At 50.3% G+C, this 18,383-nt stretch overlaps 1 protein-coding gene across 4 annotated transcripts in view; it reads right to left on the bottom strand.

Moving 5' to 3' along the window:
* LOC140430398 (meckelin-like) overlaps positions 1-18,383 on the bottom strand; it is a 170,659-nt gene that overhangs the window by 36,802 nt on the left and 115,474 nt on the right. For all 4 annotated transcript variants that reach the window (XM_072517855.1, XM_072517856.1, XM_072517857.1 and 1 more), the window contains 2 exons: positions 16,570-16,669; positions 12,982-13,112 (listed from right to left, as the gene is read on the bottom strand). In XM_072517855.1, the coding sequence (XP_072373956.1) occupies positions 12,982-13,112; positions 16,570-16,669 (231 nt within the window). The remainder of the gene's footprint in view (positions 1-12,981; positions 13,113-16,569; positions 16,670-18,383) is intronic.

Raw genomic sequence — 18,383 nt, 5'->3', positions numbered from 1 at the left:
TCCAGAGGGTTGGTGCAGACTCGATGGGACGGATGGCCTCCTTCTGCAATGTAGGGATTCTATGGTTCAGTCCACAGTGTAGGCCTGAGGCCTGCCAGCCTGCAACCACTAACATTTGCAATTTTGGTTCTGATTTGCTCACATTTTTAAGCCTATAATGAATATTTAAAGTCATTAAAGGTAATATACCTTACTTGGCAGGCATTAATCTTAACCCAGTTTTGATTGTGCTTTGATTAATTAATCAATAATAATCAACAGTGACCTGTTTTTTCAGACCTTAGGTGCAATTCTCCCAAAAGATTTCTAAGTGTGGCCTCCAGCGGAAAGGAGATGTGGTTCCCGCGGGGGGGTTTGGCACAGTCTAATTCGCAACTCACCCAAACGTAGAAATTTTTTGGAGTGAACTGCGCCGTGAATGAGGTGTGCAGGGCCTGTAGACGCCGGTAGGTTCGGCTCCTCAGAGATCGGGCCGCCATTTTTAAAAGACACCCCAATCTTAGACGAATGGTCCGACCACGCCCCCGCGCTTATGCCCGGCATCAGGCCCCACCCTCCACATCACCGGCATCAGGCCCCCTCCCCCTCCACATCGCCAGCATCAGCCTCCCCCTCCGCCCCATCGCCAGCATCCGCCCCCCCCCCCCCTCAGTCGTCTGTACCAGCGGCACCCTCCCAGGTGCGCAACACCCTGTATACTCTGCCCCCTTCAGGTCAAGCCCCTTTCAGGCCCCACCTCTTGGCAGTGCCAACCTGGCACCTTGCACTCCAAGGGACGGCAAAGGGGTAAGTACCCTTCCCACAATTGTTTCCAGGTGCCGAAGGGGCTCCTTCATGGGACTTGCGGGTCCGGGGGGGGGGGGGGGGGGGTGAATTGTGCTCGGCTGCAGGAGCTCAGGTTGAGGGTCTTTCCTGGGATGGTCTTCCCATCTACAACCTTAAACCCTTTAAGATTGTCTGTCAGGGGCGGCACCTGCGCAATGGTTAGCACTGGGTTTGTGGCGCTGAGGACCCGGGTTTGAATCCCGACCCTGGGTCACTGTCTGTGTGGAGTTTGCACATTCTCCCCGTGTCTGCGTGGGTTTCATCCCCACAGTCCAAAGATGTGCAGGTTAGGTGGATTGGCCATGCTAAATTGCCCTTAGTGTCCAAAAAAAAGCTTAGGTGGGGTTACTCGGTTACAGGGATAGGGTGGAGGTGTGGGCTTAGGTAAGGTGCTCTTTCCATGGGTCGGTGCAGACTCAATGGGCCGAATGGACTCCTTCTGCACTGTAAATTCTATTATCTATGAGATGAAGGCAAAAGTATTCCCTTCAATGTGGTGGAAACCTTTGAAGGGGTTTCATCACTGTCAAGCTCATTGCTTTCTCTTTTTCAAGCCTGTGTGCAAGCCTCGAAGCCTAAAAGCTTTGAACTGCATTGTTTACATTCAATTCACGGACCACTGCCTTTTAAACGCTGGAGAATTGCCCCTATATCTTTGTTTCCCATTTTTCAAGCTCGAATACTGGAATAAGTTGTCTTTTGTTTATCAGAAGTCCTTTTTCCTGTTGCATTTAATGACCCTTGGGCCACAGGCCAGTAGGGTGAGTAACTTTATATGGGATGATCATTTAGTATGAAGCATCGGAAGATGAAGTTTGATTGATAGGCATAATGGGGAGTATTGAGGAACAAAGGGACTTGGTGTACAAGTCCATGGATCCCTGAAGGTGGCAGCACAGGTAGATAGGGTGGTGAAGAAGGCACACGGAATGCTTGCCTTCATTAGCCAGAGCATAGAATACAGGAGCAGGGAGGTATTGGTAAAACTTGATAAAACATTGGTTAGGTCGCAGATGGAAGATTGTGCGCAGTTGCGGCCACCACAACATCGGAAGGAGGTGATTGCACCGGAGGAGGTGCAGAGGTGATTCACCAGGATGTTGCCTGGGATGCAAAATTCAGCTGGGAGGAGAGATTGGATAAGCTGGGTTTGTTTTCCCTGGAGTAGAGGAGGCTGAGGGAGAATCTGATAGAGGTTTACAAAATTACAAGGGGCATAGATAGGGTAGATCGACAGAATCATTTCCCCATGGCAGAGGTCTTTGAGACCAGAGGGCATAGGTTTAAGGTGAGGAGAAAGTGTTTTAGAGGGGATCGGAGGAAACATTTTTTCACCCAGAGGGTGGTGGAAATATGGGACGCGCTGCCTGAGCCGGTGGTGGAGGCAGGTACTCCCGCAACGTTTAAGAAGCATCTGGACGAGCACGTAAATCGGTACGGCTATGGACAAAGTGCAGGTAAATGGCATTTAGAGATTGATATTCAATGGTCAGCATGGCCATGGTGGGCCGAAGGGCCTGTTTGTGTGCTGTCTGACTCTATAACACTTGAACAAAGGCAGGTGGGTAGACACCATCAAAAGACGTGTAAACAACTTGCCTATTGCAAAGTGGGCGTGGCCTTGCGCTGCCTGTGAGGAGAATTGATGAGAACTGAAACTTGCTTTGGGAAAGGACTGTACCAGACCTCGAAAGGCTGGAAAGGAGCCAGAAATTTGGCTTAAAGGGACGCTGCTTCGAAGGCTCACTGCTGCAGCCGTAGTGGAATAGTCAGCACTGAAGATAGGAGGGAGGGCTGTAGTGCCCACCCATAAGGTCATTCAGTGATGTGGGAATGAATGTACCAAGAGGACAGTAACGTCATGTACCAGTTTTGGGGAACAGACCAAATTGGGGTTATTGTTTGTTTGTGCTAAAAAAAATCTCTCTTCCTTCTTTTCTTCTGATGTATATAATAATCGCTTATTGTCACAAGTGGGTTTCAATGAAGTTACTGTGAAAAGCCCCAGTCGCCACATTCTGGCGTCTGCTCGGGGAGGCTGGAACGGGAATTGAACCCGCGCTGTTAGTCTTGTTCTGCATTACAAGCCAGCTGTCTTAGCCCACTGTGCTAAACCAGCCCCTAGCTAAACCAGCAGGATAAAGTGCTTTCTTCTCTCAATAAAGTTATCATTCTTTCTTTTTACTTTTTAAAATATTATCAATTATAATTGTCTTATCAAGGGCAGCACGGTGGCGCAGTGGTTAGCACTGCTGCCGCATGGTGCTGAGGACCCGGGTGGATTGGGCGGCACGGTAGCACAATGGTTTGCATAGTTGCTTGACAGCTCCAGGATCCCAGGTTCGATTCCCAGCTTGGGTCGCTGTCTGTGCAGAGTCTGCACGTTCTCCCCGTGTCTGCGTGGGTTTCCTCCGGGTGCTCCGGTTTCCTCCCAAAGTCCAAAGATGTGGTGGAAACCTTAATGAAGTGGTTTTATCACTGTCAAGCTCATTGCTCTTTCTCTTTCTCAAGCCTGTGTGCAAGCCTAGAAGCCTAAAACCTTTGAACTGCATTGTTTACTGTCTGTGTGGAGTTTGTGCATTCTCCCCGTGTCTGTGTGGGTTTCACCCCCACAACCGAAAGATGTGCAGGTTAGGTGGATTGGGCGTCACAGCAGGGCGGCACGGTAGCACAGTGGTTACACTGTTGCTTCTCAACGCCAGGGTCCCAGGTTCGATTCCCGGCTTGGGTCACTGTCTCCCCGTATCTGGGTGGGTTTCCTCCGGGTGCTTCGGTTTCCTCCCACAAGTCTCGAAAGACGTGCTGTTAGGTCATTTGGACATTCTGAATTCTTCCTTTGTGTACCCGAAAAGGCGCCGGAGTGTGGGGACTAGGGGCTTTTCACAGTAACTTCACTGCAGTGTTAATGTAAGCCTACTTGTGACAATAATAAAGATTATTAGATTATTAATTGCCCCTTATATAGAAAAAAATAATTGGGTACACTAAATTTATTTTAAAAATAATAATAATTGCAATATTATCATTATTGCTATCATTATTATAATCCTAATTCAATATTCAATAAAAATGTTGTTTCAACACATTACTTGTCAAGATAGCTCGATCCTGTTATGTCCAGAGAACAGCTCTGAACCTAAGTGAGACTCCAAAAGTGACTCTGTACCCAACTCCTTACAACGGTACTCTCACTGTGGTATAGCCTAAGCTTTAAGCTTCATGAAGACCTAAATTCAATGCTGACGTTGAAGTCAAAACTTTAATACAATCAATTTTCTCAATCTATCCATAATTAATCTGTTCCCAGGCAGAACACCATCACTACCACCAAATCAAGAACTTATATTTACACAGTTCAACGTAATAAAAACATCCCAGGAGAATTTATGAAACAAAATATCACACCCAGCCGCAAAAGGAGATATCAGGTCAGATGACCAAAATCTTGATCAAAAAGGTAGGTTTTAAGGATTGTCTGAAAAGAGGCATCAGGTGGAGAGGTGGAGGGGCCGAGGGTGGACAGTCCAGAGTTTAGAGCCTCACCAACTGAAAGCATATTCGCCATTGGTGCAGCGATTCAAACTTAGTTTAGTCAAGCTTTCAGAGTTCGGGAAGTTCCATTGACCTTCACTTCCAATGGCATCCTGAAAACTGGACTTGAATAGAGAGTCCATCCCTGCCCTCCTTCCTTAATAAGCCCTGACGTTCGTTCGCCCAGCAACACATCCCACATGTTACCGCTATGCCACTATCAGCACCTTCCATAGTCCTTCACACTGTCATGAGCACGTCCTCTATCTTGTGCTCTACACATCTTTGTGAAATCTCTCCCAGCTCTCACCTATCACTGACCTTCTACTCTGCCTGCTCCAGCTCCCCCCCTCCCCCCCCACCCCCTTACACAGTATAAAATCCGTCACATTTCTCTAAAGAAGAATCAAAAAGAATCACACGGACCCGTAGATATAGACTCCGCTTGACAAACAGCTCTATGGTGAGGTTACCAAGTAGAAATCCACGATACAAACCAAACGATCATTGCCCTTCCTACATGTGCTATAATTCCCGATCAACAATGCCAGCAATTTCCTGCCAGGCATTGCGATGCCAGGACACAGAAAGTGGCATTATCGACCCACACAGCTGAGCCTATTCAGCCGACCTAGAATGTCAGTGTCACTCCAGCAGTCAGGTGCTCCAGCCATCACCATGATCGCCCTCGACTCATTTACGAGGATCAGGATCATTGGCGTTTTTTGGGGAGGAATTGCCATCCTCCACTGGGGAGTTCACTCAGAGGGCATGGCGAAGATTGGTTACAGCAGATCACAGAATCCGATCAAATTTTGACCTGTGACCACTCGGCTGCCCCAAGAAGTTCAGATATTCTTTCCAAATTTCAGCCTAAAATGCCCCATAGCCTGTCCAAATGTTCATCCTGTGATTGATTCCCGCTACTTTATGGCCCTTTAATGTTTAAATCCTTCCTTGCTCCAACACCCACCGCATAATTGAATGCCGGGATTATAATAATAATAATCTTTATAAGTGTCACAAGTAGGCTTACATTAACACTGCAATGATGTTACTGTGAAAATCCCTAGTCGCCTCATTCCGGCGCCTATTCGGGTACACAGCCAAATAGCACACTGATGACCACTGTCATAACCCACTCATGATCGGTGAACAAGGAGGGAGTAACCAATGCCGCGGACGGGGGAGGAGTCGCGGTGGGAGATTGGTGTGAATTTTGCCAGAAATACTGTAGCTATTTCATTTTAAAGAATTGTGCGCCAACCCTGGGAGTGCTTCAATTCCATATCTTAGAAAGGAAATTGGCTTTTGAAATTCACACATTGCTTTGACAAAAGGTTTAGAGCAACAAAAAAAATCCAATTAATATTTTTAAATTAAGCGTCCTGTCAAACCACAAACGGAACAGACAAATACTGAAGATTTATTTTTAACGTTGGCTGTGTCTTTTGAAGTTGCCAGAGGCTGGGAAGAATCACCAGCAACAGCTTAATTCACTTTTAAACAACAACCAGAAGAAAGAAATATGGGGAGCTGCTCAGAACTTTCCGACTGTCCCAGTGACTTGTGATCTGGAACAAATAATGCGTTCCTTCCTGCCCACTTGATGGAAGACAGATCGTTCAGCTTGGCTACACTGAGAGGAATTTGTTTTGTTCTTTGAAAGGAGGCCAGAGGTATTTTGTGTGCAGAAGGTTACTAATCCCCCAACGACAGTAACTGGAGGGAATTTTGTGTTCTCGCATCGAATCCTGCCTGCGCCAGACCGCAAACTAATTTCTTGCTAACCTGAGGGAATAATGAGATTCTTTCCCTGAAAGCAAAGTAGCCCGAGGACCCCAACCGCTTGGGATATGACCCTGTGATCTTCCTCACTCTTCCCTCACACACCGACCCCAGCGATTTAATGTGAATCAGAGACCAGCTACACTCCACTCAATTCAAGTCTTGCTACAATGCTAACGAAAACACGTGGAGAGGATGGAATTTTTACTCACGATGGTCTAACTAACTGTTGTGGCCTAGAGATTTCTTGATTCGAGGTGCATTGCCTGGTAAAATGAAATGAAAATGAAAAAATGAAATGAAAATCACTTATTGTCACAAGTAGGCTTCAAATGAAGTTACTGTGAAAAGCCCCTAGTCGCCACATTCCGGCGCCTGTTCGAGGAGGCTGGTACAGGAATTGAACCGTGCTGCTGGCCTGCCTTGGTCTGCTTTCAAAGCCAGCGATTTAGCCCTGTGCTAAACCAGCCCCATAGTGAGTAGAGTAGAGATAAGCAGCCGGCTCTGAGGGAATGCTCCAATGAAGCAAATGTCAGTTGAGCGTCAATTCCTGCAGTTGTTGAAAGAAAACTGTACACTTGGAAAAAATATCCGGGGCGCGAATCTCCGAGGCTGCGCCGGTTGGTAGAATCGCTGGCCGTGCCATTATATCGCGCAACGTCGGTCCACCGCCGTCCCACCATTCTCCCAACCGGCGAGAACGGCCCCGTCGAGTTCTGCGCCGCTCCAGCCGGAGAATCGCCCGAGATACCCACAACGGCGATTCTCCGGTGCCCCCGTTGTTCTCCGGCCCGGGTGGGCCGAGCGGCCGCTCCGACACGGCAGGTTCCCGCCGGCGCCGTCCACACCTGGTCGATTGGCGGGCCGACCTCTCTAAAGGAGGACCTCCTTTCCTTTGCCGCCCCGCAAGATCCATCCGCCATCTTCTTGCGGGGTGGCCTCGGGGAGGACGGCAACCGCGCATGCGCGGGTGACTTCATTTACGCGGTGCTGCTTTTTACGCGGCGCCAAGGCCCAGTACGCGTAAAATACATGACCCCGCTCCTTGCCCCCCGGGGGCTGGGAGCGGGCTCCGACGCCGGAGTGAAACACTCCGGTTTTCATTCTGGCGTCGGGACTTTGTCTCCCTTTGGGAGAATCACGCTCCAGATATCAGGGGCGTCATTCTCCGCCGGCGGGAGTCTCCGTTTTGCCGGCGCCCGGGGGTTTCCCGACGGCGTGGGGCTGCCCCACAGTGGGAAACCCCATTGACCGGCCGGTGTTACGGAGACTCCCGCCGGCCGGTCGGGGCAGAAATGTGGCGGGGCGGGTAGGAGAATTTCGCCCCAGGGGCAACACTCTCCGACCCCCCGCCGGGTCGGAGAATCGCCGGGGGCTGGCGTGAATCCCGCCCCCGCCGGTTGCCGAAGTCTCCGGCACTGGATATTCGGCGGGGTCGGGAATCGCGCCGCGCCGGTTGGCGGGCCCCCCCGCTCGATTCTCCGGCCCGCATGGGCCGTAGTCCCGCCGATAAATTGCCTGTCCCATCGGCGTAAATTAAATCACCTACCTTACCGGCGGGACAAGGCGGCGTGGGCGGGCTCCGGGGTCCTGGGGGGGGCGCGGGACAAACTGACCCCGGGGGGTGCCCCCACGGTGGCCTGGCAATTGGGGCCCACCGATCCGCGGGCGGGCCTGTGCCGTGGGGGCACTCTTTCCCTTCCGCCTCCGCCACGGTCTCCACCATGGCGGAGGTGGAAGAGACTCCCTCCACTGCGCATGCGTGGGAAACTATCAACGGCTGCTGACGCTCCCGCGCATGCGCCGCCCGGAGATGTCATTTCCGCGCCAGCTGGCGGGGCAACAAAGGCCGTTTCCACCAGCTGGCGGGGCGGAAATTCCTCCGGCGTCGGCCTAGCCCCGCAATGTTGGGGCTCGGCCCCCAAAGATGCGGAGCATTCCGCACCTTTGGGGCGGCGCGATGCCCGTCTGATTGGCGCCGTTTTGGCCGCCAGTCGGCGGACATCGCGCCGTTTCCGGAGAATTTCGCCCCAGATTATAGCTGAATTTAATCTCCAAACCTGTGTGTCTAGGCGTTTGACATTGTAACACAGCAACTATAAGGGAGTTTTGTTCCCAATAGCAGTAGCAGAGTTCATGGAACAAATCCACCTGACAGTTTCAGTGTTTTGTCATGAAGCCTACCTCAGGATTTAACACTCCAATGCAGCTAATGAGAGTCCAGTATTAGATTCATCCAAGACACCAACGCTCCCCATTACAGCTACCATGCCCAACGCAATCCATGTCCAAATGCAACAAGACCTGGACAGTATCCAGGCTCGGGCTGACAAGTTAAATTCACTCCACACATGTGCCAGGCAATGGCCATCTCCTGCAGAGAGGATCTAACCATAATCCCTTGATATTCAACAGCATTATCATCGCTGAATCCCCCACAATCAACATCCAGGGGTCACCATTGATCAGAAACTGAACTGGACAACCACACTAATCGGTTGTGTACTACGTCCACGGAAGCGGTGCCTGTCCCGAGCAATTTCGGATCCGTTAATGGGCTGGTACCAACGCCACATGGAACTAGAGCAATTGCAATGAAAATCGGTGTCCGATTCGCCAGGGTCGGGATTGGCACTCGAGATGTTGACAAGCTGCAGCTGCATAAACGCGCTTCAGTCCCGACACACACACTCATTCCAGACAACACGATGGCAGCGCGGAGTGCGGCACTGCAGTTTGCAGATGTGGGGCTCATGACCCTGTTGGATGCTGTGGAGGAGTGGCAGGACACCCTGTACCCCAGGATGGGCAGGCCTACCGCAGTACACCAGGCCTGGGTGCAGGTGGCAGAGGCTGTGAGCGCCGTGGGCCCCACTGCATGGACTGGCCCATTACAGTTAATATAGACTCCAACACGCCCCATACAGTTAATATCATAGATTATTATAGAATTTACAGTGCAGAAGGAGGCCATTCGGCCCATCGAGTCTGCACCGGCTCTTGGAAAGAGCACCCTACCCAAGGTCCACACCTCCACCCTATCCCCATAACCCAGTAACCCCACCCAACACTAAGGACAGTTTTGGACACTAAGGGCAATTTATCATGGCCAATCCACCTAACCTGCACATCTTTGGACTGTGGGAGGAAACCGGAGCACCCGGAGAAAACCCACACACACACACGGGGAGGATGTGCAGACTCCGCAGGCAGTGACCCAAGCCGGAATCGAACCTGGGACCCTGGAGCTGTGAAACAATTGTGCTATCCACAATGCTACCGTGCTGCCCCCCCTTTTTTTATTAATGAAGCCGACGATACCGTCTGCTTTATTAACGGCTCTTACAACCTGTCCTGCCTGCTTCAGTGATTTATACACATGTCCATCCATTTCCCGTTGTTCCTGCACACACTTTTGGAATTAATATAGACTCCAACATGCCCCATTACAGTTAATATAGACTCCAACATTCCCCATTACAGTTAATATAGACTCCAACATTCCCCATTTCAATTAATATAGACTCCAACATGCCCTATTACAGTCAATATAGACTCCAACATTCCCCATTACAGTTAATATAGACTCCAACACACCCCACTACAGTTAATATAGACTCCAACATTCCCCATTTCAGTTAATATAGACTCCAACATGCCCTATTACAGTCAATATAGACTCCAACATTCCCCATTACAGTTGATATAGACCATAAGACATAGGAGTGGAAGTAAGGCCATTCGGCCCATCGAGTCCACTCCACCATTCAATCATGGCCGATTTCAACTCCATTTACCCGCTCTCTCTCCATAGCCCTTAATTCCTCGAGAAATCAAGAATTTATCAACTTCTGTCTTAAAGACACTCAACGTCCCGGCCTCCACCGCCCTCTGTGGCAATGAACTCCACAGACCCACCACTCTCTGGCTGAAGACATTTCTCCTCATCTCTGTTCTAAAGTGACTCCCTTTTATTCTAAGGGGAGTAAAATGGGTTCTTATACACCGCCTATCTGGGTGGAGCCCAGTAGGTGGCAGATCCAATCGGGACCCAGCATCTGTCCTCCAATAGCTCCTCGGCATTCATGGTGTACCGTGTTACCCTTAATACATACCACCACACTCAGCAAAGCCGACCTGTCACTAGGACAAACTCCGCAGCGCCTCGGCGTTTCCCATCTGAGAGCGGGACATGTCCCACAGCACCTCATCAAGGTCAGTCTGGTACTGGACAACATACCCCAGTGAGTCGGACATTCTGTCGTGACCCTTAGCCATGGCCGTCAACGACTGATCGATGCCTTGGACACCTTCACGCATGGTGCAGACGTCGTGCACCAGGCTCTCCACTGCGGTCACCACCCTAGCAGTGTTGGCCTCGGTGCCACGCCTTGCTGGCGACATCTCTGGGACTCCTCCAATTGGCTATGGACCTGCTGGAGTGTCACTGAAATCTCCCTCTGAATGTCCCGGCCGCACCCGATTGTTTCCATTAGCTCTGGGTAACCCTGTGCCAGAGGCTGGGACCCAGCTGGGCCCAGGGATCCAGCAGACATCTGACTGCTGTCTCGCCTGGGGGTTCCTGCCTCCACCTGATGTACATCAGCAGCTGTGTGGTGCTCACCAGATTGTGCCCCAGAAGCCTGACAAACGTTTCTCACCGAGGTGTGTGTATCTGTGCAGGTGGAGGGTGGGGGTGACAGCTGTGATGCTTTGATCGTGTCTTCCTCGGAGCCTCCCCCCGCGGGGGTCTCATGGGAGACTGGAGAAGGGGCCACCTGGGATAGGCCGGTGCCGTCAGCTTGAGGACCTGCAGGAGGATGGACATGTGGTCCATAAGACCATAAGACATAGGAACGGAAGTAAGGCCATTCGGCCCATCGAGTCCACTCCACCATTCAATCATGGCTGATTTCAACTCCATTTACCCGCTCTCTCTCCATAGCCCTTAATTCCTCGAGAAATCAAGAATTTATCAACTTCTGTCTTAAAGACACTCAACGTCCCGGCCTCCACCACCCTCTGTGGCAATGAACTCCACAGACCCACCACTCTCTGGCTGAAGACATTTCTCCTCATCTCTGTTCTAAAGTGACTCCCTTTTATTCTAAGGCTGTGCTCCCGGCTCCTAGTCTCCCCTGCTAATGGAAACAACTTCCCTCCGTCCACCCTATCTAAGCCATTCATTATCTTGTAAGTTTCTATTAGATCTCCCCTCAACCTCCTAAACTCCAATGAATATAATCCCAGGATCCTCAGACGTTCATCGTATGTTAGGCCTACCATTCCTGGGATCATCCGTGTGAATCTCCGCTGGACCCGCTCCACTGCCAGTATGTCCTTCCTGAGGTGTGGGGCCCAGAATTGCTCACAGTATTCTAAATGGGGCAATAGAGTCCAACATTCCCCATTACAGTTAATATAGACTCCAACACGCCCCATTACAGGCAATATAGAGTCTAACACCCAATTAGTTACTATAGACTCCAACATTCCCTATTACAGTTGATATGGACTCCAACACTCCCCATATCAGTTAATATAGACTCTAACATGCCCAATTAGTTAATATAGACTCCAACACGCCCCATTACAGTCAATATAGACTCCAACATTCCCCATTACAGTTGATATAGACTCCAACACACCCCACTACAGTTAATATAGACTCCAACATTCCCCATTACAGCTCATATAGACGTCAACATTCCCCATTACAGTTAATAAAAACTCCAACACACCCCATTAGTTAATATAGACTCCAACATTCCCCATTACAGCTAATATAGACTTCAACATTCCCCTTTACAGTTAATATAGACTCCAACACACTCCATTTGTGGATAGCACAATTGCTTCACAGCTCCAGGGTCCTAGGTTCGATTCCGGCTTGGGTCACTGTCTGTGTGGAGTCCGCACATCCTCCCCGTGTGTGCGTGGGTTTCCTCCGGGTGCTCCGGTTTCCTCCCACAGTCCAAAGATGTGGAGGTTAGGTGGATTGGCCATGATATATTGCCCTTAGTGTCCAAAATTGCACTTAGTGTTGGACGGGGTTACTGGGTTATGGGGATAGGGTGGAGGTGTCGGTTTTGGGTAGGGTGCTCTTTCCAAGAGCCGGTGCAGACTCGATGGGCCGAATGGCCTCCTTCTGCACTGTAAATTCTATGAAATATATGAAATAGACTCCCAACACTCCCCATTACAGTTACTATAGACTCTAACTCGCCAACATTATAGTTAACACAGACTCTATCACTCCACCATTACAGTAAATACAGATTCCAAAATACCCCATTATAGTTAATATAGGTTCCAACACTCCCAATTACAATTAGTACAGACTCCAACATTCATTACAGTTAGTCCAGGCTCCAACAATCCACATTACAGTTAATGCAGACTCCAACACTCTCCATTGCAATTAACACAGACTCCAACACTCCCCCACTACAGTTAATATGGACTCTGTAACACCCCACGATTACAGTTAACAGACTCCGCCATTACAGTTTCCAGAGACTCTAACGCCCCACAATGGGGTCACTTGGAACTTCCGCTGAACCTGCCAAAGTGACACAAAAGAAAGCCGCACAGGATCTGGGCCCAACATTCAGGAGCCCCAGCAGCAGGTAACTCGAAATTGGATGTTTATTTACAAACTAAATCTTGTAACATTTTAACAGATGCTTCTTTCATTGGTGCCACCCACATAGACATGGGAAGCCAAACTAATCATTCAATCCTCCACTGACATCGGGTGGAGCAGCAGATAAAACCTGAACTTTTTACCTGCAGTTGACTATCCGATTCATTCGGTCAAAGTGAAACGGCACTCACCTCCAGCAGCAATATAATGATGAAGATTTGCAGGATTGGGTTTATCTTCCTCTTTGTCTGAATCTCATTCCATTCATTAGCAATGAAATATGTTCTCCAGATACTGACGGAGGAGGGAGTCGACTTGTTTGCTGTAGAGGAAGATGAGGTCAGTGTGATGGGTCGTTGCATTCAGCCAGATATACAGCAGTTAATAAACCAAAGCTACATCACATCAGGAATGGTCGTGGGTGTTGTTGTAGGGACAAGCTAGAAGCATAAGATAGGATCAATTGTTCTTTACAGCATAGAAGGAGGCCATTCAGCCCATCAAGTCAACGCTGGATCTCCGCAAGTGCAATTTAGCTCAAAATGCAGCAAATATCTTTTCTTCAGGGACTTATCCAATACCCTTCTGAAATACACGACTGACCCTTGCTCTGATAGCGTGGCCCCTTTAAGGGAGTAGGCTTTACGGTTCACGTGACCATCTGGAGTCCAATCGCGCAGGACCACGTGAAGCCCAGTCAATCGGGGGAAAGCTCTGGTAGCAGGGACCCGGGACACTGGAGTTGCAGAGTAAAAATTGTTATTTGCCTAGAGAGAGTTGTGTTTGCCGACTGTTAAAAAACCCATTTAGTTGTTACTGGAGGTCTGCAGTGTATTGTCTTGAGCCACTACACTGGCGACGAGATAATAGGTTCAATCGTTAGTTCGGGATTCAAAGAGGGAAGGGTGCAAAATCCAAAGACAGACGAGAATCGGAACCTCCGGCGGTAGCACCGAAAAAATGAGTAAGAGGCTGATGATCGGAAAGCTTGACCAGGGGGCCGAAGACTAGGGTCAGTACATCGAACGGCTCCACGATTTCTTCACAGTGACTGAAATAGCAGAGGAAGACAAGGAGAAGATGATAATTCTGATACCTTGAGGCCCTCAAATCTACAACCTGATAAGAAATCTGCGGAGGCTCCTGACTCCAATTCCTTCGACTAGATAGTCACGTTGGTCAAGGACCATTTTAACCCCAGGACCTTGAGCTTCCTGCAAGGGTAAAAGTCCGACTCTGCTGTTAGGAACCCAGAAGAGTTCATCTCCGCTTTCATAACCAGACTTTGTCGAACGACCGAGCAATGAGTTCAGAACAGTACTCAATGATATGCTGCGTGACTGCCTAGTTTGCGGGATCAACAACGTCAGCATTCAGAAAAAACTCCCGGCTGAAACTAAAATCACATTAGACGAAGTGATTGAGATAGCTCAGGCGACAGAGCGGGCCGAAAAAAGGCACAGCTGGGCTCCAAAGTGTGCCAGAGGGGAAATGAATTGCTTGTAGGGCAGCATGGCTGTGAGATGCAGGGCGAGATCAACAGGCACAGTAGAGAAGCTGACACTGTCCTGGGGACCAGATCTAAGTCAGAGAACCGGGAACAACATGGGTCGTCCAAGGCAGAGGTGGATTGTTTTCGGTGTGGGGGAAGATCACCCGCAGGAAGTTTGCCGTTGTTGCAAGTTTGTGTGTTTTACATGTGATCGATGAGGTCATATCCAGGCTTGTCGATCCACGAGTCAGAGCGTGCCAATGCGAGAAAAAACAGCAGCAGCAACAATCCACTGTACACTGAACCAAGCGGAGAAGAGGAGGAGCGTGAAGTGTACGGTCCAAATGTCATCAAAGGAAATGAGACGGCCCCATAATTCTGCAAGTGAATGGAAGACCCTTGAGAATGGAAGTCGATACCAGGGAATCGGCCACAGTTGTGGGGGAGCAGACGTGCTATTTGAGAAGGGGCTCAGACCCTGAATTTGGGTAGCACAACGGCCAAGCGGATGACTTATATGGGGGAAATCGCTAAAAATCCTTGGGACCACCATACCAGTAGCTTACAACGAACAAGAAGGCCAGGTGTCTTTGACTGTCTTTGTGGGGTGCACAACACCTGATGGGAAGCGGCTGGTTGCAGCAAATTTAAACTGAATTGGTTGGAAATCTTTAGAGTCACGAAGAGTGGTTTTCGAGACGTCCCAATGGGAGCACGTGTTCCACAATGAGTTAGGGCTGATCAAGGGTGTGAAGGCCAAGATTTATGTCGATCCAAACTCCACATCTAGGTTTTCTGAGGCCACAGCAGTCCCTAACGCCCTGCATCAAAGGGTCGAAGCTGAACTAAAGCGATTGGAGGAACTGGGAATCATTAAACCAGTGCAATTCTCCAAGTCGGCTGCTGTCATAGTCCCTGTGCTAAAGCCAGACTGATCAATAAGAGTATGTGAGTGGGAAAAAGGCCTTCCACTCTCCAGTTTATTATGGCAATGAAGGTGGGTTGAAGGCCTTAAGTGGGCAACAATTGGACAACTAAGTGCCTCAATAGGCACAAGGGCAGATGGCTAATGGGCACCTTTATCAAACCGCTCCCTCCCCCACCGCGTATTATGGAGAGTGGGTCAGGGATGGGGTGGGCTGGCCACCTGACATATTTTACGTACCCCCCACCCCTGGCAGTAATGGATGCTAGTGTGCTACCCAGAGATTTGGACAGCCTGCAGCAAACACCTAAAAACACTGGAGAAGCTCAAATAGCGATGCCGTTGCAAGATCCTCCAAATCCTTGGTGGCCAGAACGGTGGTCCGTGTTGGTCATATAGAACAGAGAACATACAGTGCAGAAGGAGGCCATTTGGCCCATCGAGCCTGCACCCACCCACTGAAGCCCTCACCTCCACACTATTCCCATAACCCAGTAACCCCTCCTAACCTTTTTGGACACTAAGGGCAATTTAGCATGGCCAATCCACCTAACCTGCACGTCTTTGGACTGTGGGAGGAAACCGGAGCACCCGGAGGAAACCCACGCAGACACGGGGAGAACGTGCAGACTCTGCACAGACAGTGATCCAGCGGGGAATCGATCCTGGGACCCTGGCGCTGTGAATGTCTGACATAAAACTTCCCAAGTAACTGCTCTAATCAGAACTTGGTCAGAGCAGGAGATTCTGAGGAAGACAGTGGAAGTGCTTTAGGGTCATCCTGAAAAGCATCTCTTAAGAGGTCAAACATACCCACCGACTCATGTGGTGTAGTTACATCCACTGTGCTGGCACCTACTCAGCAATAACCTGCTCACGGACGCTCAGTTTGGGTTCTGCCAGGGCCACTCAGCTCCTGACCTCACCACAGCCTTGGTTCAACATGGACAAAAGCACTGAATGACACAGGTGAGGTGAGACTGACTGCCCTTGACACCAAGGCAACATTTACTGGGGGAGGGGGTTAGGTTAAAATGGCCCCTTTGATTTTACCTGTGGCTCCGAGTGGGATGAGCAGAGGCCATTTAACCTTTAGACCTGAGAAGACAATGTTGAACAGCTGGGGGATAGGGTGTGTGGCAGGGACTGACGGGCAGAGCTAGTGCAGAAAGCAATCAAGACAGAAAGATGTTGCACTCATCTAGTGGCTTTCACAACCTCAGAATGTACCAAAGTGTTTTACTAGCCAATGAAGCACATTTTCTTCCAAAGTATAGTCACCGGTGTAATGTAGGAAACCTGGCAGCCCATTATGAACACTTATCACCAATTACAGAACCACAGAACGATGCCGGACCTTACCTGCTGGTTTAGGAAGTGGTCTGCCCTTTGGCTTTTCCCAGTCTATCAGGAAGATGGAAACCGTCACCTGAACAATGAGGATGTGAATCAGTTCCAGGGCCTGTAGGAAACCAAATGTCCCAAAGTTAATCCTAAGAGACCTAATTCGAGAGAAATATGATGGGTAGTTTTCATCTCCAATATTTACGACAAGAGACCTCCTTATCCTGACAGCATGGCCAGACAATGCCCAGTGATAAGTATTGCTCGGTCCAAAAACAAATTTAATGCTCGTCTGTCAACCGTTACAGAAAACGTTTGGATTTTAACGTTCATCCTCATTGAGACTCGGATCATTCAGGGCTGAACTCAGGGTTTGCTCAATTGGTTTTGTCCCTTCAGAACCCAACATTTGAGCCAAAAACCGAATGACTTTGACTATCCCAGAACTGAAGAGAAAATTCCTTCTGCCTCACCCCGTGCATTCTGTGGTTTTATTCATGAACACAACTGTAAATCCCGCATTGAAAGAAAAAGGAACTCACGCGTAGTTATGATATTCATAGTAATAGTGAATCGAATTCACAAAATTGTTGGCAGACCTTTCATTATTGCGTAAAAACGCCAAGAAGTTAATTTGATTTTAACCAAAACACACGATGCCACCTACATGCCAGTGTTGTACACCCTGGGCGAGATTCTCCGACCCCCGCCGGGTCGGAGAATTGCCGGGGGCTGGCGTGAATCCCGCCCCTGCCGGTTGCCGAATTCTCCATCACCGGATATTCGGCGGGGGCGGGAATTGCGCCGCGCCGGTTGGCGGGCCCCCCCCGCGATTCTCCGGCCCGGATGGGCCGAAGTCCCGCCGCTAAAATGCCTGTCCCGCCGGCGTAGATTAAACCACCTACCTTACCAGCGGGACAAGGCGGCGCGGGCGGGCTCCGGGGTCCTCGGGGGGGGGCGCAGGGCGATCTGGCCCCGGGGGGTGCCCCCACGGTGGCCTGGCCCGCAATCGGGACCTACCGATCCGCGGGCGGGCCTGTGCCGTGGGGGCACTCTTTCCCTTCCGCCTCCGCCACGGTCTCCACCATGGCGGAGGCGGAAGAGACTCCCTCCACTGCGCATGCGTGGGAATGCCGTGAGCGGCCGCTGACGCTCCCGCGCATGCGCCGCCCGGAGATGTCATTTCCGCGCCAGCTGGCGGGGCACCAAAGGCCTTTCCCACCAGCTGGCGGGGCGGAAATTTGTCCGGCGCGGGCCGAGCCCCTCAAGGTTGGGGCTCGGCCCCCAAAGATGTGGAGCATTCCGCACCTTTGGGGCGGCACGATGCCTGACTGATTTGCGCCGTTTTGGGCGCCAGTCGGCGGACATCGCGCCGTTTCCGGAGAATTTCGCCCCCTGTTCCCACAAACGAAAGAAAAACACTTCCGCATGAACATATTGTCCCCAGCACTGCCAACACTCGCAGGAGGAGATTTGCGTTGGATACTTACAGGCCACATGGCAATACTAAAAAAAAATCTCAACAAATTTAAATTCCCCACCCAAGCATTTTCCAAGTGATAGTTTTTTGCGCAGGATTGTCTGGTCAGCGGCAGTCCTCAGGAGCCCCCCCCTCCGACTGGAGGCCGGGAGGGGGAGAAGCGGAATGACAAGTTCGGGTGATAGCTTGATCATTGGTCAGTGCTGAGGAGCCGTAGATTTGATACAGCTTTTCATGGCACTCACGCGCTGGGCTGCATCTAACACAAGGACACCTGTGAAGACAGGCCTTGAGCTTCCAGAAGGGATGTTAAATTGAAGTATGGAAATAAGGTCAGAGGGGCTGACTTTAA

The sequence above is a fragment of the Scyliorhinus torazame genome, chromosome 10 (genome assembly GCF_047496885.1).
Source record: "Scyliorhinus torazame isolate Kashiwa2021f chromosome 10, sScyTor2.1, whole genome shotgun sequence".
Classification (NCBI taxonomy): domain Eukaryota; kingdom Metazoa; phylum Chordata; class Chondrichthyes; order Carcharhiniformes; family Scyliorhinidae; genus Scyliorhinus; species Scyliorhinus torazame.
Note: the sequence above shows the minus strand (reverse complement) of the source record. Positions and strands in the feature narration are given on the sequence as shown.